The sequence below is a fragment of the Zootoca vivipara genome, chromosome Z2, assembly GCF_965207765.1.
Source record: "Zootoca vivipara chromosome Z2, rZooViv2.hap1.1, whole genome shotgun sequence".
Lineage (NCBI taxonomy): Eukaryota > Metazoa > Chordata > Lepidosauria > Squamata > Lacertidae > Zootoca > Zootoca vivipara.
In genome coordinates, this window is record NC_142585.1 from 11233776 (window position 1) to 11255691 (window position 21916).

Here is a 21916-nt window from a genome sequence, read left to right on the forward strand (position 1 = left end):
CCTCTTCTGCACCTGAAGTAGCAGGCTAGTTTAGGAGTGAACTGCCCTACAACAGAAGGGGATGGCTAAAAAAAAAAAAAACTCAGGAGGAACAGCCAGAGGGATTACCCACCACCACTGTCCCCCAGCATCTGCAGAAAGAATTGCTTGCTTCTCTCTGCCAAATGGTAGGGCTGGCATTAAACAGATACAAGCTTATAACCCATTCCCATTCACTTAACTATAGAGAACAGACCAGCAGCGTTACATTGGTCTGTACCATGTGATTACAGTTGGACAATGGAAGGCACATTGGAAAGAAGAGGTAGGGTGTCCAATATCCACATTAACAAACACCCCAACATCCATCTTCTCACAACTGTATAGCCGAAGCATATTCACAGTCCAACATAGGCAATTTTCTGGATGCACGTAAGATAAATGGACTTAATGCAGCTAAGCAAACATGACATTTTCCTTGCACTGTGATCACAGATGAGTCATTAAGTAAAATGATTAATCACAAATCAATGTTACTAAGCTCCTTTAGAGACGATGTGGCCCTTGTCATGCAAGTAGAAGCTCTCCATTTATGAGCTAATGCATTAATTCTCGCTCTCTGGCTGTTGTTGTTGGTCTTAAACATCAGAGTCTGCCGGAAATTTGTGTGCAATTAAGCTCAAGTGATGACCTCCTTATACACATTTTGGCACTTTTTATCTGGTAGCATGTTGTGTAAATATATAAATGAATTCAAGCATTATATGGAATTGCATTAACTGTAATTTCCAGGCAGACAGATATATTTCAGAATTTTAATACATGCACCAACAAGGTATTCAGGACCATAAATTACTCATTTTATCAGTCTGCAAATAGTTTTATCGGTCAGTGAGTGGATTTGTTCTAGGGCATTATGATCGACTGTTTTGCAGCTGGACGAAACGCAGCTGGTTCCTTTCAACTGGTTCCCCGCCCAGATCTACCAGTTTGGAAAGAAGGAGGTGGATTTGTCCTAAGAATTACACAGAACATCAGTTTTGAAAGGATCATACTGACTGCCAATCTGCTACTGAGCCAAATTCAGGGTTCTTATGTTGGCTTATAAAGTCCTTAAACAACATGAAGTTTGGAAACCTAAAGGAGAGTGTCTTCTCCCTTAAATATCTGTCCATGAGATCTTGGGGGGAGGTCCTTGCAATGGGTAGTTGAAATTCACCATGTGGCAATGGGTATTCTTGGTGATAGTGGCACCCTGGCTACATGATTCTCTCTCTTCCCAAGATGCAACCAGCACCGATTCTTTTAAGGCATTAAGGTGGGTGGATATGCACACCTAAACATGGGTTTGTCCAACTGAGCCAGTATTCGTGCACATGATTCGCATGGGAAATAGGTCTCAGGTTCAATCCCTGGAATCTCCAATTAGGATGAGGCAGCAAGTGGCAGTAAAAACCCTGGAAAGCTACTCCCAGCTGCATACACAATTAAAGCACATGGCTCACCCCCAAAGAATTCTGAGAACTGTAGTTTGTTGTGGGTGCTGGGAATTATAGCTGTGTTCAGTGCAAACTACGGTTTCCAGGATTCTCTGCAGGAAGCCATGCGCTTAAAAACAGCCTCAGAGTAGACATTACTGAGATAGGTGGAGACCTGGTTTATGACAGCTTCCTATATCCACTGATCATTCTCCCTCGGTTTCCTTTGAAGGGCTGCATCTCAGTGGCAGAGTAACTGTTTCATGTCCTTATTCAACTCCTGCAGTGTCCCATCAACCCCAAGGGGATCAATAATTTGGGAGATGCTAACCTAGTGCCTAATCCTGGGCTCTTATTGCAACTCAGCCAAAACATCTGCATCTCAGCCAAAACACAGCTATAATTCCCAGCACCCACAACAAACTACAGTTCTCAGAATTCTTTGACCGCCGCTTCGTCTTACGAAGCGCAGCCATAGAAAGCGGCAAAGGAAGATCAGCTGTCAGCGCGGGAAGCTGACAGCTAATTTTCCTTTGCCAGGGGGGCAGAGCCGAAACGTGGCGGTGCGGCGGCTGCTCCTGCCTGTTTTCCCCTTGGCTCGGGGAAGGCAGGTGGGGGCAAGCAGCGCCCGCTGCGATTCGGCTCCGTCCCCCGGAGCCACCGCACCACTGGGGAAGACAATTAAAAAATTATTAAAAACCATGAGCCATTGAGCACAGTACATTACAATAGCTACAAAAGGCAATCATCATCATCATTAACCAATTTGTAAGTGGTCCAGCGGGTACGATGAGTTTGGGAACTGGTCTTAAAACAGGAGCTACTGGACACTATCAGGCAGGGTGCTGAACTAAATGGCCTCCAGATCTAGATATGTTGTCTTTCAGACTTCGTATTTGGCACGTTAATTAGATGCCACCAGTAGAGTATGATCTCATTTTGCTAGAACATGTTTTAAAACACCCTTTAGCCTTCACTTACAGAAGCTGCCCAGTATCATCTTCAAAGGATCCTTAAGCTAATACACACATCATTTGATATCTAAAGGATGGTCCACACAAGCATGTCCGGGGTGGATGCACTAGCCATCATATATACATTTTATCATCTGTTAATGTAAAGTGATTTACTTTACCTTCGACATTCTCTAAAATTCTGCTGAGTGGTTTTGCATTCCAGAAATTTTTTATCTGCACCTACTTGATACAATAACTTTTGCTTTTTAAACCAAGGGCCTACTATTTGTGTGGTTGCAGCATGCCCTCTAGTGGAAACCAAAGGTGCTTGGAAGCAAATTAAGACAAAAACTTAGTACAGTACAGCACATTTTAAAAAATTCCTTCTAGCTGCATTAAGTAGTTGGTGCTGTTGGGTAGATGTCAAGGTTGAGGACCTTGGTAGGACCCATGCTGACACACCAATGCTGTCATTTCCACCAGTCCCTGTCCCTGGGAAAGGGTGTTGCAATTAAAGACAATAGGAAGAGCACTGCAGAAACCTTGTAAAGCTGCTACCAATCCATGATGATACTGAACTTGATACGGTAAGTGAATGGTCTGACTTGATAGGAATCAGGTTGTAAGCTTCTTGAGAACAGCGATCTATCTGTGTTTCCTGACTCACTCTGCAAAGCACCATATGCAATGACTGTATAATACACATAAATAATCCATTTATCTGTAGGAGCAATCCAAGTATGACATTGAACACATGTAGTTGCATTATTATGTTTCTTTTTAATGTTATTCAAAACTATCATATCCACTAATTTAAACTACAATTAAGGGCTTAAGGGGGAGAAAAGTAAAACAGCACCCTATTGGGAAAAACCTTCACAACATCAAAAAATAAAGAATGAACAGAGTTTTCCACAAACATCATAGTGAGTAGATACAGAATGTACAGCAAACAGTTGTATGTACATGTGCATTTCAGCATACAATACACTTTTGCAGAGAACCTGGAAAATAGTCCAGATTTAATATATCTATTTGTATTTAAGACCATCTGAAGTATATTGCCAAAGGTAAACATCTTCTTTGCTTTGGTTATGAAGCACACACCCTCAGAATGCCAATGCCATTGGCCCTTACGAAGCAACTCTCAACCATGTTTCAGAACATATTTGATGCTCCCTGCATCTCTCTAATCTCTCCCCCCCCCCAATGCATTCTGATCCAGTAAGATGCACATGATCTGATAACAGCTAAGGTTATAATGTTAATTGCCCCCCTGCTCCACTGATTTTGACCAACATGACAAATAATAATCCAAAATAATCTGCAAGACACAGGGAGTATAAAACTACTGATCCAAGATGGAACATGTTGAAGTGGCTAAACTGTGCATCCACCAGATGTGGTTGGACTTCACTTTCCATCAGCCTGAGGGATGAGCGGAGTTTCAGCCCAACAACATATGGAGGGCCACAGGCTAGTCACCCACAAGTTAGGGTTTCCAGATAAGTCATGAGAATCTGATCTACTGGGAAAACCTGTTTGCAAAAAGAAAGGAGTCAACAGCTTGCTAATATTTAGAAGGCAGGTGTGCCAAGGGGGTGGGGAAAATATGAACACTAACAGGTCCTTTTGTTTCAGCATTAGAAAAAAAATTGGCTAATGTCCTATAAGATTTTCTACAAGTACTTTACACCAGCCTTAAGGAGGTTTTAAGTCATATTTACAATCTGATGTAATACTTGTGTGAGAAATTCTCTATGATTTTCTCTGACCAACATACAGAAAAAGAAAACAAAAACTTATTGCGAGCCACAAGATCATCTTAAATGTTGAGTTCACCAACTTCAGCAAGCATTTTGAACAGAACCAGGGTATAGCATCCTATATCCTGCTTTACACAAATGTCATTGCTTTGTTTCAGTCAAAAAATTTCTAGCATAAAATGAAACCAATGCAGATGCAAGAACAAGATGTAAAACAGATCTTCTTATTAGGCTAAGAGAACAACTTTTTTCCAATCAAGTTTTCAGTGCTCCTTCTAAGCTTTGTGAGATAAGCAATTCCATAGAAGGTGAATTGTGTATTTCTCACTTGCACTAGTTAAATTATTTATGCATCTTATAAAGCATTCAAGATAAATAGGACCCAGGCAAAAGTCTACCAAGCAGATCCCCCAACTTGCTTCCATTCTATAACAAGTGTGTATAAATGGGGTGGGGGCTCGGCTATAGCTCCATTTTTCACTTATAATGCTAATTTAATTCAAACTGGATGTTCACTGAGTGACCAGAGTGTTCAATTTAGAGAGGCACCTTAAACACAGTACATTATGTGCTCAATAAAATGCAGCTACAAAATTCAAGATCTAGGAGGTAGGCAAAATGGATCAAGCACTCAAAAATTTTGTCATAATGCTGAGTTTTAGGCTGTTGTCTTATCCCATTTACTCCAAAGTGTTTCACCTGTGAGCTATGAGCTACTTCAAAACAAATGTTTCCCTCTTTGGGGGAGGGGTGTGTGTGTGTTGTGTGTGATTGCCTAATGAAACAAGGCTTTTGTAGAAATTTTTTAGAATTAGAGCCAGGAGTATCACATCATTAAGAACCGCTTTTAAACTAGAAATCCCTTTCTCTAGTGAATGTCCAACACTTGAAACTACTTGAAATTCACCCACAGTATCTTCTGTTCCTAAAAGTTAGATGTGATTCAGAAACATTAAACTACAGCTTAGCATTACATGCATGAACCTGCTCCCCACTTCTATCTCTTTATCCTGTGTGGCCGTACAGAGATCAGTAACCTCCACTTCAGTTTTAAGCTAACCAGAGTTTGCCACTTTCACCTGAGTTGGGAACTACATTTGCTTTTAACCATGGTTTATGCAAAAGAACCAAGATCAGAAACCATGGTTAAAAGCATGAAACGGGTCTTTTAAACACACCTGCTTAACTCTGTTATAGAAAATAATGTCATGAAACCACTCATAAATGTTAACCAAATGAGATCACTTTCCCATTAAACCGAATAAAGAAATATAGTTTTACGCAAAAACATACGGTCAAGATGGAAATCTCTCAACCGTTGCCTTTCCCCCACACAAAAAAGCTGAACAGGGCTTTGAAAACAAAACATATTTTGAAAGACTTCAGAACATCAGGAAAATGTGATCTGCTTTATTTCAATTTTGCAATGTTCTCCTCCAAACCTTCACTTTAAAGAAAAGGTCTCAAATAAATTTTAAGGCACATGACACTACAGTGATTTGGAACATATAGACACATGCATCTAGAGGAAGGAAATGTGAATTTGTTTCTAGGAGTTTCCTTCACCAGATTGTCCTGTTGCTTTGTAACACCACATCAGGCCTGCACACCATGAGTGACCCACCCGGCTATATGTAGCCATATTTCATGGCCTGACAGGCACTTGCAAGCACTTTCTGTCTGCCTGGTTTTGCATTCCCTGGCAAGCAGAAACGCGGGTTTAATAGTCCCTTGTGGGCCACGTATACGTTACTCATGGGGTGCATTTGGCTTAAAAGGTTCCCCAGTCATGGGGGGATTACTGGGTATTGTTTTGTTTTTATTATGTATTCTTTTTAATTGTAATTTTTATGTTGCTAACCGTCCTGAGTTCTATGGGCATAGGGCGAAATAAAAATTTAATAAATAATTATTATTATTTCAATAAATCTAGCCTTAAAGCCTTGATATGATTGCAGTAGGAACAAAAATGTGCGATGTCAAACTGTAGTGTCTTGCTTGTGCAAAGAGAACTTGCCCTTGCAGCCCTCCCCAACACTCCCCAAATCTGCTCTGCAAAAACTGAGGGATCCTTCAGAGAAGATGGGGAGGGTACGGAGGGAGGAGAAGAAAGGGCAATCCTGCCAGGTCCACTGGCAGAATATATCACCCAATAACTATTAATGGACTTGCAGTTCTTTGTTTTGTTTTTTAAAGAAAATAGCATTAAGCCATTCAGGCAAAAAAGCGGGTAGAGGAGGAAATACTCTTACCCAAAGAACAAATGTTATATCTATCAGGTTAAGGCGGAATTACAAACAAAATGAAAACTTTTCAGTAGAGTACTCACAGATATTTGAAAGCAAAATGAATTATCCTTAGTTTCCTTTTCTTTTTTTAAAGTATTCTCTTAATCTCTTATGACATGCCTTTTTTTGCTTTTAAACTATAGATGAGTGACACAGGCTAACTAGTCCCAGCTCCAATCAAAATTTTGGTAAAAGTGTATGTAAACAATATAATAGGCTTAAGGCTTAGAAAGAACACTGATTTTTCAATAATAATAATAATAATAAATCAACCCTGTCACATCAAGACATCCACATCTCTTTCATGGTCATCCTCAGTGACTTTTAAAGAAAGAACCTCTTCGTTAAGAAACAAACCACTCAGTCTCTCCTTTCGAGCCTGCCGTTGCTCTTTCAGTTGCCTCTTGCGCAAAGCCTTTTGCTGAAGCTTGCGCTGTTTAGAACGTTTCTGTCAAAATAAAGGAAATGGCCAAAGTCAATCCCAGTCTCTACACAAAACTGTGCACACCACTGTAAAACAAGACACATATTTAACTAGGACTTCGCACACACAATACATTTAAAGCACCCCTCCCCCAAGAATTCTGGGAACTGTAGTTTGTTAAGGGAACCAGGCAGAGGGCCTTCTCGGTAGTGGCGCCCGCCTTGTGGAACGCCCTCCCATCAGAGGTCAAGGAGATAAACAACTACCTGACATTTAGAAAACACCGAAAGGCAGCCCTGTTTAGGGAAGTTTTTAATCTGTGATATTTTAATGTGTTTTGGTATTTGTTGGAAGCCGCCCAGAGTGGCCGGGGAAACCCAGCCAGATGGGCGGTGTATAAATAATAAATAAATAAATAAATAATATATATTTTTAAAGGATACTGAGCATCATAGCTCTGAACTACAGTTCCAACTAGGGTGGGGAGATGTTCTTTAAACAGATGTTGTGTATACAGCCAAAAACCAATCCAGTATTTTCAGGTAATCATCTTTTAACGAAGATACTGGGATGGAAGAGGAAGAGAGGAACCCTCTTCTACATGCCTCATAAACTTCAGCTACATATGGCAATAATCTGATGATGCTGGAAGGCTCCGCCCACAGTGATATGCTAACTCTATCCTCCCTACACAAAGTTCAATGAGAAAAGACTCTTTACATAATTGCATGAAAGCAGATTTATAGCAAGATGGGTGACAGGACCTTTTCAGTGGTGGCTCCCTGGCTTTGGAATGCCTCCCTAGTGAGGCACATTTGTCTCTACAATTATTAATTTTCAGGAGGAATTTGAAAACATTTCTGTTTGCCCAGACATTTGGTGGCTGAAGAATATTGTTTCTGGGAACCCTGTAATCATGGGATGGAAGAATGTAACTGTAACTGGTTTCATAATGTTTTAAACTGTTTTAGAATGTTTTTGCTTTGTTTTCTTTCTTTTTTTAAAGTTGCATATCTCTTTGCTGCCCTGGGCATCTTGAGAAGGGTGGTATATAAATCCAAAAAACCAACGATTTCTTTTTTGGAGCTATAAATTTAACAACAATGTAAGACCATATTTATTATTTTCTATGGTTCATAACATGACTGGACTTGGGAATGGCCGCTTTCCTTCACCTTTGATTGTATAGATATAAAAATTTAAAAAGAAAACAAAAAAGAGAAATCTTGATGACATTTTCTTTGACTACAATCCAAAGTTAATAGCTAGTTTTCCTTTGGGATCAGGAGTATCCTAGGCTTTCCTGAAGAAATATGAGTAATTGAAATTGATGGTGCTATACTGAAAATGCTAATATTTCAAATTTAAACTGTCCACAATGCTAACAAATATTGAACTTGTTTGTTTAAGCTGTTTTAGCTCTTATTCCATACTTCCAAATCTGATGGCAAAATAAAAGCGCGCTAGAGCTCATTAAGCTGCAAATTACCTACCAGGGGCTACCCTTTTCTCTGGAATCCTCAAAAAGTAACATTAATCGAGCTTTTGCAACATGTAAATGCATTTACATTTTAACTGTAATGATTCCAAGTATATTAATAAGGTTTTTTTTAAAGTCCATCTGAATCTGAAGCTTTACTTTTGAATCCCTGATTCGCTCTGCAGCACTTGCAGACAAGTTGCTGTCGCTGTGAGCCCGACTCATGTTGGCGCTGGAGTTTGTACCAGAGTTGCCAATGCTGGAACCGCTACTGCTCGCTGAGCTGACCATGCTGGCGCTGCTGCTGCTGGCGCTGGCACCGCTCACTCCACTGGCACTCCCACAACTGTAGCCGCTTCGCTTCCAGTTCTCCCTTGCAGACCGCTGCCGGGGGCCATGCTCCTTGATATAACTTCTGACCTAAACACACAAATAAGGAAGTCAAGGCAAAGAGTCGAAATGGCAAGCGCTTGGATACACCTGGCTTTCAAAAGACTGAGGCCACATCCACACAATAACATCCAAAGCACTATTATACCAATTTAATCATGGCTTCTGCCCAAAGAATCCTGAGCACTGCAGTTAGTTAAGGGTGCCGAGAATTATTAGGAAAACTCCTGTTCCCCTCACAAAACTAAAATTCCTAGGTGGTTAAGCAATCAATTCCTTTCTCCAAGGAAGTCTGGGAATTGCAACTCTATGAGGGGAAATGGAATCCCCTAATAATTCTCGGCACCCTTAAAAAACAACACCCCACAGTTCCCAGGATTCTTTGGGGGAAAGCCATGACTGTTTAAAGTAGTATGATACTGCTTTGAATATCTACTGCATTATTGTTGTATGGTCCACATGATGCTATATGAAGATTGTTCAGAAACATCAGTTGGTTTTAAAAGCAACTACAGGGGGAACCCTACTAGACACACAGGTGCTTTACCAGGTCCAATTGTTGGAATATTCTAGAAGAAACTTTTGAAAATGGTCTTGAGCAGGTTGCTAGGCAAAAGAAAATTTCCCCAGCAACAGGTGTTCAGCTAAGTCTGGGTCAGTGTAAATGAGTATGTGAAGGAGTCAGCCTTAGGTCTCGGGCCGGATAGCTAAAAGAGAAAAAGATTGTGTTGCTTTATTTGTTTTCTTTATTAAATGACCAGTGTAAAGTTTTGTAAATAATAAAGACTCTAAGAAACAGAACCAAATGGTGTTTATTCCTGTAATGAGAATTTCACTAAGAGCTGCAATGCTGCTGCTGCTGCTGCAAAGAAATAGAAGATGCAGGAAAACTTTTCTGTAAAAGGAACTCTGCTGCAGAAAGAAATGAAAACCCAAGAGTTGTACTCACATACCAAAACCAATGGCTTTCCCTGGTTTTCAATATACTTTAAAGCCCTAAGTAGCCTGGGACCAGGATACTCAAGTATCCCCATCTCCAGAGAGTATGCTGATGGACGAGGATATCCACAGGCCACTACCTTTAATAAGTATCTCTTTATTAAGTAAGGTATGGTGGAAATGTTTTCAAGTAAACACAAATGAGTAACAACAACAAAATATGATGGAGAACGGAAGGGATGGAACAACCCTGACACAATTGTAGAAGTATGCATTCTTACTCTTGAGGGGCCCAACAAAGAGGGCTCTACCTTATGGGAGGTCATTCCAAAATAAAATGCATTAAGTCTTTCAGTTGCCTTAAATTAACAACTAATTGTTACTGTTTATAGAAGTATGCAGCAAAATCATGCATACCAGAATAAGAGAGTTGGTTTAAAAAGAATCTCAAGCTCACATACCTGTTTCAGCTTTTCATCAGTGAGGCAATTCAGTTCGATAATAAACTCATTGTCTGTAGGAGAAATCTGAGCTGTGGGATCAATAATTTTAATGATGTCAAGCTGCTCTCGAAGCCCCATCTCCATGCTGACTTTACGACTCAGATATTCAATATATTCCACCTAAGAAAACATGTAGTTAGTTACCAATGATGCTCACTGAGAATTCCACATTCAAAGGGAGATGTGTTGTGAGAGGAGGACAGGGATTTCTTGGTTGTAGCCTCCTGCCTTTGGATTGACCTTCTCAGAGAAATTTGGGTAGCCTCATCTCTGCTCTCATTAGACAACAAGCCAAGCCTCACTGTCTGTCCTCCCCAATCCTTTCCTACCAGTTGCTATCTGCTACTTATGCTTTATCCTCTTTTTAGTCTATTATGGATCGCCTTCAGAGTTTCCTTAAAAACATTTTTATTAGATGGAGGCAGGGTATAAATGTCATCTCTTTCACAATTCAAGAAACCTTGGATAACATCACAGGAAAATAAAACTTGAGAAATTAACCTTCTCTATATAATTAAGGGAATTAGCACTTACTGTTACAAATGCAAAAAGGTTTTACCTGTTCATCGTTCGTCATTGCACTCCATGGAAGTTCATCAAGATTCCTGTGCTTGTTTTTCTTTTTTGGAAGCATGCAGGGAGAGCTTGGTATACTGGGTATGATATCAGAAAGCACGTCACTTCCACTTGCAATGTCACTGCCAGGCAACTTATAGACATAAAAATACATATATCCGATCAATTTCAGAATGAAGCAATGCAGTCCAACGTTCAGCAACAAACTAAAACACTAGAAGTAAATACGGAAAATTAAGGCTTCAGTCCTAACACACCTACATGGGAGCCAACTGTGTTTGGAAAAGTAGCATTGGCTTATGGCTACTGACTAGTTGGAAACACAGTGCTTTCAATGTTGTTATACAGACCAGGCAGTTTATTAATGCACAGGACAACCTATAAAAGCATTTTTACCTGCCATTCAAATTCACTGTCCGACCAGTCCCAATATGTACTAATGGAAGAAGAGACATCGCTGCAGACACTACCCTCTGGGAACAAATCAAAAGATGTCAAGTCCTGATCATCCAAAAGTGAGAAGCAGTCATCCTGGTCACCGACAGAGACAGACGAAAACAGTTCTTCACTGCATTCAGAGCTGGCTACACTAGTGCCACACGAAGTCAAGTTCCACCTGCAAAACAGAATGGCAGTCACATTTGACCTCGGTATTTCAGTAACATTCAATGTTGCTAGCTTACTTAGAATTAAAAGCCAGCTAACATAAGCACCAGGATGAACAGCTGTTGACAGGTATCTGCTTAAGACCTAGAGAGCACAATAACATGCAGTAAGCAAGGTGTGTTATCCCCATGTCTTGCATTGAGCTTCAAAGTAGCCATTTAAAATATGCACCATTTATGGGGCAGCAAAGGGTACATGGCAGATTAGGGACTGTTCATGTTCAGTTCACAGTGAGCCAGACAACGGCCTCAAAGGATGACAAAATAAGCCCTGTCAGACCTCTAGTTAATATTTCTTAAGCAATGGTACCCCATCTATAAACTCCATTATCCCACAAGCTTAGCAGCTTTCCGGGCTTCAGAAAACAAGTAAATGCAGCTCTTTTTCAAATGAACTTCACAGGTCTCAATATGCTGCTGCATCCAGATGTGTTAGTAACTGTAAACTGAAATTGTTTACATTCATACACGGTTTTATTCGTAAGCAGCCTTTCCAGAATTCAAACCCTGCTCATGGCGGCTTGCAAAATGGGGGGGGGGAGCTCAACTACAAAGAAAAGTAGTCATAAACAATAAATAAAAAATTAAAAGTACATGACCAAATTGAAAAATTTCCACATAAATCATAATCAGACCTAAAATAAAGATAAAAAAACAAGAACCCCCCTCCAAGCAAATACCCGAGTATTGTATAATGCTTTAATGTTATAAGTATTTATCTTGCAATTTGTGTGTTTCAAACTGCTTCAGGGATCCAACAGGCAAAAAAGCAAGGAATAATGTCCCACTGATTTCTATGGCCGCCATGAACCCTTCTGAAGTTTACTATTGTTTATTTTCTCTATCAGAGGTTCTGTACCTACATAACAGGCAGATACAAGACAGGGCAGCCTTCACTCTGCTACAAAAAAAAGAAATGAACTTCTTAAATTTATGCTTGTCAGGAAACATATTAATGGCACAGAAACTTGCTTAGTGTGCAAATATTAACAGTGCAAAAGGCTTCCATGGGAATATGTTAAAGGCACAGCAGCCCTGCTAGAAAAGAAGCTGCTATCTCTACCCACTGCAAGGGTTGCCACCTTCTCTTCTGGCCCTGCTCCTGTGCACCTGAACAGCAGTACTGCAAATAAAAAAATGAACAAATGACACTTTCCCTTGCAGATATATCAGCAATGGGAACAGCTCTGCCTATTAATTTTCTGCATGCCTAGCAGGTGATTGAAAAAAGAAGTGGCAAACCTACCTAGCTTCTACTCAGCCTCAACCATTGAAGCCAATATGTTAGTATTTCGTCCCTTCTCTCCTTAGTTTTATTAATAAAACTTTTTTTAAAAGCCCATACTGTACAGTCCCCTCACTCCCAGCAGTCTTCTTAACCTCCTTGCACACAAACACCATGTGCTTTTCAGTCTACAATGCGGTTGTGACTGGTACCATCCCAGCCAGGCACTGCGTATTCGGCCTGGCTCTTACATTTGAACTTCCTCCTTTCCTCCAAAGAGCTAAAAGCAGTGTGCACGCTTCTCCCAATCCCATCCATTCCATCGGATTCAAACCCATGCCCTAGCCTGGCTCTCTTAAGAAGATAAGAAGAGGAGTTTGGATTTGATATCCCTTATCACTACCCGAAGGAGTCTCAAAGCAGCTAACAATCTCCTTTCCCCCTCCTCCCCCACAACAGACACCCTGTGAGGTACGTGGGGCTGAGAGACTTCAAATAAGTGTGACTAGCCCAAGGTTACCCAGCTACCACACTGGCTTAGCCATTTCGCTTACTCCCATTGTCGCAACCGTCTGCCACATCCCCCACCCCTAAAACTTCTCAGAAACCAGGCACTGCTCCAGCATCCAAGTCCCCGCCCCCTTCTCCATTAGTTTGTGTTGAGATGTGCCTTGCAGTGCATGGTTTAAATAACCCATGGAGAAAATTCTCCTACCTTCATTCTTACCAATAGGAAATCATTAAAACCAAAACAAAAATAGTGGCTTCTACTGGAAATGTTGCATTATTAAATACTACAGGAGTTTTTTTTTTCCTTTTGCGGAGGACTTTTAGATGTTGAAGCAAAAGAAGATATGAAAAGATAACCCCTCAATTCATTCTTCCAGATAGGAAAGGTGTTACAATAGGCATTCGGGCTTCCCACAAGGAAACATCTAACTTTCCCCCACAGCTTCCCAAGCCTGGGAGGTGGGGGGAGAGAAACTATTCGGGGCGAGCATGATCCTCACCACCTCACACCCATGTCGACGACCCTTTGGGGTCACTTCGAACTCCCACGACTCTCCATTTTCCGTCAGCCTCCACAACAACCCTGCGAGGTAGGCGGGGGACGGGGCCCCAATACCACCTGGAGACACTCCCCGCCCACTCTTCGCCGCCCCCCCCGCCCCCGTTCTTGCCTGTGGGCGTGGAGGCGGCGCAGGGGGTCCGTGCGGTGGCAGGACGAGAGGTGGCAGCCGAAGTCGCTGACGTCCAGGCAGGCGGACCCCTCATCGCACAGGCCGAGGCCGCCACCAGCACCGTGTGCGCGGGGCGGCGCTGAGAAGAGGAGGGCGCTGGGCTCGTCGGGGGCCAGGAACTTCTGCGGCTCCTCGCCGGCCATGGCGGAGGCGGCCGAGAGGCAGGCGGCCGAGAGGCAGGCGGCGGAGGCGGCGGGACCTACGCGTTCCTCAGGCTCCCGTTGCCCTGCGGACGGGAAGGCTCAGCCGAGCAGCCATAACGGGGAAAGGGTACGAAAGCGATTCTCCTCCGCGATTACTCCCGGCTTCCGAACGGAGCCTCCAGTCAGCGATCCAGCGGTCGCTCGGACCGGAAGCCTCTATCGTCAGCTTCCGAATCCCTCAGCCGCAAGGCTATACGCTGAGCGCGCGCCCCTAGGAGGGGGGGGGATAGAAAGAAGAAAGGCCGTCTCCTTCTCCCTCCCTGCAGTGCCCTCTGCCGTTGGAGGCGGGCAATGGCAGGGGGTGCGGCCAGCTCGGGTGGGCGTTGAAACTGGAGCTTTAAAAAATAGAGCGAATTCGGAGAACGTGGGTTCCGCGAGAGTATTTGCAGGACTAGAGGGCTGCAAATTTAGAGCCATGGGTGCTCAATTAATGCCACTGGCCGCGGTCTGGCTAGCTGCAGGCTTTTGCAAGCAGGAGAGGTGTGTGAAACAAAGTATCTCTCCTGGTTTGGAGGGACGCTTTAAGGCTTCAGCACACCTGTTACTGGGTGCTACTGGGTTTACAATAAAAAGCTAACGTACTTTATTGAAGAGGCTCGTAATGCGCTGTGAGGAAGGGGATTGATTTGCCCAGAGCCGGAAAATCCAGATACAACGCTATGACCTTACCAGAAATCTTCGAATTTGAGGAGCCGTTGCAGGAGCTAAGTGAGGCTGAACTGACTGAGCAGCTCAGCTTGCACCAAAACAACATTACAATGGACGAAAACTTGGAGAACACCCTATTTGAGGAGCCGTTGCAGGAGCTAAGTGAGGCTGAACTGACTCCGCAGTTCAGCTTGCACCAAAACAACATTACAATGGACGAAAACTTGGAGAACACCCTATTTGAGGAGCCGTTGCAGGAGCTAAGTGAGGCTGAACTGACTCCGCTGCTCAGCTTGCACCAAAACAACATTACAATGGACAAAAACTTGGAGAACACCCCTACGTTTCAGGGAAATATATTTGGGGTTGATCTTGGAACTGGTTGCACTGAGCTAATGGGAGACGACAGTGGCATAGACTGCTTTATCATCAACCCGAGAGAGCAAACTTCTGACATGGAATGTGAAGACACCATGCTTGGTGTTTTCGGAGGGGGCTGCTTTTGCGAGATCCCGTTTGCTGGAGACGACAGTGCCATAGACTGCTTTCTCTTCAAACCGATAGAGCAAACTACTCTCATGGAATGTGAAGACAACGTGCTTGGCGTTTTCGAAGGGGGCTGCTATTGCGAGAACCCGTTTGCTGGACTTTTTGATGACAATGAAGGAGTCATATCGAGTCACTTCTCTGCTCCTTCAGAAAGTGAACTGGCTATGTTCGACCTCCCTTCACTTGTGGATCAACCAATTGTGGCTCCAGAGGCGGAGGCGGCAGCAGCTACTAAAAGGAAGGCAGGAGGGGAGCAGAGTCTGACCGTGAGTGCCGAAATGTTTCCTACTCAATCTTCCTACCAGAGTTTCGAACCGAAAAAGGAAGTGAGAAAGTCAAATCCAGAAGTGCCCAGTGAGGAGCAGCCCTCTTCTAGCTATCGGGAAGCCTCGTCTGAAGCCTCACCTCAGTACGATTTGCTGCTTCCATCAGCAAATTTGCAGTGCGATTTGAAGACAACTCCAGAGCAGCAGCTCTTCGGGGAAGTGGATAGTCAACCAAGTGGCCACCAGGATGAAGAGGAGTAAAAAGAATGGAACCAGAGCCCTCAGCAATTTCTCCGTGTTCTTCAGGAAATTGTGGCCACAACTGGAAAGGAATCCATCAGGTTTTTCGAAATAACAAAAAATGCCAGCTGCAGGGAAGTAGGACAAAAATTCCACTGTTTGTTGGAGCTTGCAAATCTGCAAGCTATTCACCTGAAGCAGGAAGACATATGCAGGGATATTACTATAGTTCCCGCTTCTAGATTCTATGATATTTGAATGTTTAGTTTACTGCATTCTTAGCACAATTAGTGCTGACCTACAGGAGAAGAAAACAAGAGTTTATTGTCTGCAGAGACTTTTGGGGTTGGGGTTGATGCATATCTTGCATATCTATTACTATTTTGCACTGGGTGCAACTGCATTGATGGAAAAAAATAAATAGAAAAATATTGGTTCACCTAACTATGACTAATTCACTTCTTTACAATTATCTGCTTAGTAATCTACAATACTATGCATTTTAATTGACTACGTATTTTAATTTTAAAAAACTAATGAGACAACAGGTTGCCCATTTTGGGTCTTCTGGACCCCAATTGGGCAACCTGTTGTCTCATTAGTTTTTGTAAAACCTGTCTGGGAAAATGTCATTTTTCCCTAACATTTCTGCCAGTGATTTTTTTTTAATTAAAAAAAACTAATCTTCCCACTCCTGAATGCGTTCTTGAGGCTGCCAATATGAATGTTAGTTCCTTGCAGAGGTCTTTGCTGTGCCGTGATATCTCCGTCGGGGCAAGCTAAGGGAGATACATTATAGCTCTCATTTTGGACTTTGGGCGGCTAGGGAGAGTTTGTAGGTAATAGAACGTCCCCCGGGAATGGAAGATTTAGCGACCTGGCAGTCCAACGTACTTTAAGCAGTTCTGCAACTAAATGCAAATGCGGGTCCTTGCGAATATCATTTAAGTGCAAGAAACAATGCATGTTAGATTTTGCATTCCTTTGCTGTCCATTTTCAATAGCTAGTTGCAAGCAGGGGACAATTCCAGTACCGAGCAAAAATTGCAATTAAGTTTTCTTCCCCACTTGTTGCTTTGCAAACTCCTAAGCATTTTCAAGGCTGTGTAGGAATGCCATACACCCCGATTACAGGTTAAAGCCAAATTGCAAGCCTTGAGGGAATGGGTGTCCAAGCGACTTAACATCAGTATACAGTGGAGGGGGTGGGGGGGGGGAACCAGGCTAGTCCTGGGTAAATTAGTTACAACTGGAAAGGGGTCATGCCTGATTCAACGGGCCTCCAGACACCACAAGAGGCGTGGCATGAAGAGGGCAAAGGAAGACCTTTCCCCGAGTCTACTGAAGAGCAGCCTCCCCTGCTTTGCGCACCTCCAACCTCACCACTTCCCTTGGCGTTCGGCGCCATTTTTGAAGGGAGGTTGGGGAGGGGAATGGCAGTGCCTAGCCCAGTCCTACCCGCAGATTCCCAGGAACTGAATGTGGGGTTGTCTAGAGCTGCTACATAGTGAGCAAATAGGTTGCGAATAATAAATTAATAAACTGAGGAGGATTTACATTTCTGCCATTGCCCAGGCTAGTACAAAGAGGAACATAATTCTATATACAGTACAAATAAGTGAATACAGCTTACACACCCAATAGCGACTTAACACACACACACTGTGTTTCATATGGGGTGTTTGTTTTTAAACAAAGCTGTACTAGGGGTGCAACCTTGGTTCTGGCATGATACAGGGCGAAACGGGGGGGGGTGGTGGTTTCGTTTTCATTTTCATCTGGTGCTGACGAAATCCGTTGCAACCTATTTGCAGCCCAACAGAATAGCCCCTCTGGAATTCTCTGCACACGTGCGCACGCACTTCCACGTGAATTTGTAAATCTGCCTGTGCCTGGCTACTCAGTGCTTAAAGACATGACCTTCCCCACACCCTTTCAAAAACACACGTTTGGGGAGGGTCCCTAACTTGTCAGGGGGGGGGGGGGGGCAGAGACACAGAGGAGACCTGAAATGCAGGACAAAACTGTATCACATTTAAATGCAGGGCAACCCAGCATTCGGTGGTAACCCCAGTGGGCACGCCAAAGAGGAGCGGGGATATCTTCACCCAGTGTACATTACTGGATTTGTTTTCCTGCATCAAACTGCCATTCAAGGAAACTTTCTCCATCGCGTGTCGCAAAGCCGGTCTCAAAGGTACGCATCTCAGCTTAAAAACTGATGGGATCTGATGGAAGCTAGTTTGAGGGAAAGCGTATCAAAGAGGAGTATTTTGAAATAAACTACAGAATACCTATGGAATGTGGCTAATGCTGTGTGCATTGGACTTTAAACAACAGCAGCGGGAGCGCACTGAGGCCACAGTAAGCGGTAACGTGTACACAGCCTGTGTTGCTGGCGTAAATTCCCACTACGGCTCACCTTTGCATACAAATATGCATTTATCTTTCACTGCGATCCTGCTCAGAAGTAAGACCTCTATCTTTCAAGTGAACGTTTTTGCAGTTAAGTGGATATAGGACTGCAGGCTTTATCAGCATGTTAAAAATACATAAATACAGGAGTATAACATCATTAGATGAGTGTGGTTTGTATCTATAAAAGTGGTTTTTTTCCTATTCTAATAAGATTCTTTATTACAAAACAATTTACATAGAACAACACTTCATTTGACATTACATACCCTTTAACTTCTGATTCACCTCATTGTGCTTTTTATTCCTTACTAGTGTATACGCACTTCATATTTATTACTATTTTCAGTTAATTATCAGGGAAAAAATTTACTCTATAATATCCTTGAACTTCAAGATTCAATCCGAATCTGTCAGGAGATTTGTGTTATTACAGTACTTTTTAAGATATTCTTTGAACATTATCCAATCTTTACTAAATTTCTGATTAGAATTTCCTCTTACTGTATTCTCTCAGTCATCCTTGCAAGTTCTGAATATTCTATCATCTTTGCTTGCCAATCAGTTATTGTAGGGATTATATAATATGATAGGAGTTGTAAACCTGTTGATGACTGTTAACAACTGTTAATTACTGCAATTGGTCTTGCAGGAAAAAGCACCTGGCGTAGGGTTTGGCCTGTTTGTCCAATATAGAGAGCTGAAGGGCACTGTTGGCATTTGATGGCATACACAATGTTAGAAGATTGTTCCCACACAACGATGGTTTACAAGCCATAAGGAACACCATTTTAGATAAAATCACAGCGGACTTTGCTACCAAACTCTGCTACCAAACCACTTCAAATTTGGTGATGACCTGTTCCTCCAGATCAGCGGCACAGCAATGAGAACCCACATGGCCCCACAGTATGCCAACATCATCTTCTAACATTGTGTATGCCATCAAATGCCAACAGAGCCCTTTAGCTCTCTATATTGGACAAACAAGCCAAACCCTACGCCAAAGGATAAATGGACATAAATCTGACATCAGGAATCACATGACAGAGAAACCAGTAGGAGAACACTTCAATCTCCCAGGACATTCTATACAAGATCTCAAAGTAGCTGTTTTATTACAGAAAATTTTCAGAAACAGACTGGAAAGAGAAGTTGCTGAATTGCAACTCATTAGCAATCTTAAAACCATGGAGAGACCTGGTATGAACAGAGACATAGGATTCTTATCTCATTATACATGATCAAGCTTTCTTTAGCACCTCAGCCCTTGCTTTTTCCTGCAAGACCAATTGCAGTCATTAACAGTCGTTAACAGTCATCAACAGGTTTACCACTCCTATCAGCCCTTCACCCATTCCCATCACCCTCCTGAGTAATACCCCTCCCCACCCTCTGACTATACATAAGGGTCTGGTGACTTCTGTTTCAGTGTATCTGAAGAAGTGTGCATGCACACGAAATCTCATACCTACAACAAACGTAGTTGGTCTCTAAGGTGCTACTGGAAGGATTTTTTATTTTTATTTTGACTGCGTCAGACCAACACGGCTACCTACCTGTAACTAGTTTTCCATGGGGTCCCTTAAACCTAGAACTGGCCCTGCTTTTTTGTACTTACAGTACTGGTGTTTCTTAAGTTTGCTCATAAATAGAGGGATCTGTGTTCTCCATTAAAACCACCTGATGATTGGGCAAACCAATAAAAAACCCACCATTAATTTCTCAAAATCCCATTTGGAAGCCATCTAGTGGTCATTCCCAGATTCTGCGGCAGTTAATTTGATAAACAAATGATAGCAGGGTACAGTACTTTGTCTGATAAATCATTTCTGTCCCTTGTCTGTCCTGAATTGCCTGACAATCTCTTTCATTTGGGTGGCCATGGTTTCCATTTATTGTGAGTAGAGGGAGAAGTCTTATAAACTAACTCCCATCTTCCTTTTTTCTCAATCTAAACCAGGCATAGGCAAACTCCGGCCCTCCAGATGTTTGGGACTACAATTCCCATCACCCCTAGCTAACAGGACCAGTGGTCAGGGATGGTGGGAATTGTAGTCCTAAACATCTGGAGGGCCGGAGTTTGCCTATGCCTGATCTAAACAGTCTTTCTTCATAGAGAAGGTGCTTCCAATATATGATTTTCAAGCTTTTATTTACCTAAGAGAAAGGAGCATGTGGGAAGGAAGTCCAATGGCTATCCCATAACTATTGCCTGGAAGTAATTAGCTATTAATGTACACTACATAAATCTGTTGTTGTTGTTTTATATTTATATTTATATCCCACCCATCTGGCTGGGTTTCCCCAAACACACTGGCTGGCTTACAGCATATATAAAAACATAATAAAACATCAAATATTAAAATACAGATTATCTTATACAGACTATTAATAAACCAATAAATCAACAGAAACAAATAATAATAGGATTGGGGAGTTGGTTTGGATTATATTTGGGTACCACCAATCCTGTGACTTGATGTATGTAAGATGGGAGTCTATAGGAAGTGGTCAAACTAGTCTCTTTGTTAACAGTTTTAGCCTAGCCTGTTAAGCCCCCTTTTACATGTCTTTGGGGCTTTTCTGGAAACGATGACAAACCTAGACAGCATCTTAAAAAGCAGAGACATCACCTTGCCGACAAAGGTCCATATAGTTAAAGCTATCATTTTCCCAGTACTGTAGTGATGTTTGGAAGTGAGAGCTGGACCATAAAGAAGGCTGATCGCCGAAGAATTGATGCTTTTGAATTATAGTGCTGGAGGAGACTCTTGAGAGTCCGATGGACTGCAAGACCGATGGACTTCCCTATATAAGATTGCTTTCCGATGGCTTGGGGGTCGGATAACTCCATGCCATCCAAAATTTCTCCAATGAAAATAGGGACATCTTAAGGAAAAGTGAAACATTCTGGGGTCAAATCAGAAACCAGGACTGCTTCTCTAAATCAGGGACGCCCCTGGAAAATAGGGACACTTTGGAGGGTCTGGGTTCAGGTTTTATATATGTATAAAAAAAACCCATATACTGCATCCTAAAGACAACACAGTCTCCGTTGACCATTGACCTTCATTCTAAGGAGTTTCCCGGGTCTCTCACCATTCAGGTAACAATATATATTCAATATTTAAAGCTGTGTAAAATCTGATGAGGAATCAAGCAATTGGCATTTTATCAGGGTAGTGGCTTCACACAAGGGATGTGTGTTGAGTGTGCTTTAAATGCATGGTGTGGATCTGCCCAGAGTGGAAGAAAATGTATCATGGTGAAAGCAATCTGTCCTTACAAAAGCCACAGACATCTCTGGACACAAGTACAGACCTTCGTGTACAAAAATGAAACATAAAGGAGCAGTTCCAGCCAAAGAGGTCTCCCATTCCTAGCACTGATTAGAGTTCTATATTAGCCCTTTACTCTTCCCTTACCAAAGGGTCGCCCATGCCTGACAATCTGCAAACACAGCTGAGCTGAGGCCCCGAAGGATAACTCAGGATAACTGGGTTGGTAAATTATGAGGCTTCATCTCATGGTCGTTCAAGCCCCAGTTGGGAAAAAGATTCCTGCATTGCAGGGGATTGGAATAGATTATCCTTGATCTTCGTGGTTCCTTCCAACTCTACAATTTTATTCTTTTACTAGTGTCGTTCAGCCCGTTAAATAAACAGGCGCTAGAGCACCGGAT

The 21916-nt window shown here is 42.4% G+C and overlaps 1 protein-coding gene across 1 annotated transcript; it reads right to left on the reverse strand.

The window, feature by feature from the left end:
* Positions 1–3173: 3173 nt before the first annotated feature.
* LOC118084336 (protein FAM199X) lies at positions 3174–14758 on the reverse strand. Its single transcript, XM_035113759.3, has 6 exons — positions 13851–14758; positions 11176–11395; positions 10763–10912; positions 10162–10323; positions 8531–8791; positions 3174–6915 (listed from the first exon to the last, which is right to left on the reverse strand). Exons 1-6 carry the CDS (start codon positions 14051–14053, stop codon positions 6745–6747), a joined length of 1167 nt encoding a protein of 388 aa, XP_034969650.3. The 5' UTR covers positions 14054–14758; the 3' UTR covers positions 3174–6744.
* Between the last annotated feature and the right edge of the window lie 7158 nt (positions 14759–21916).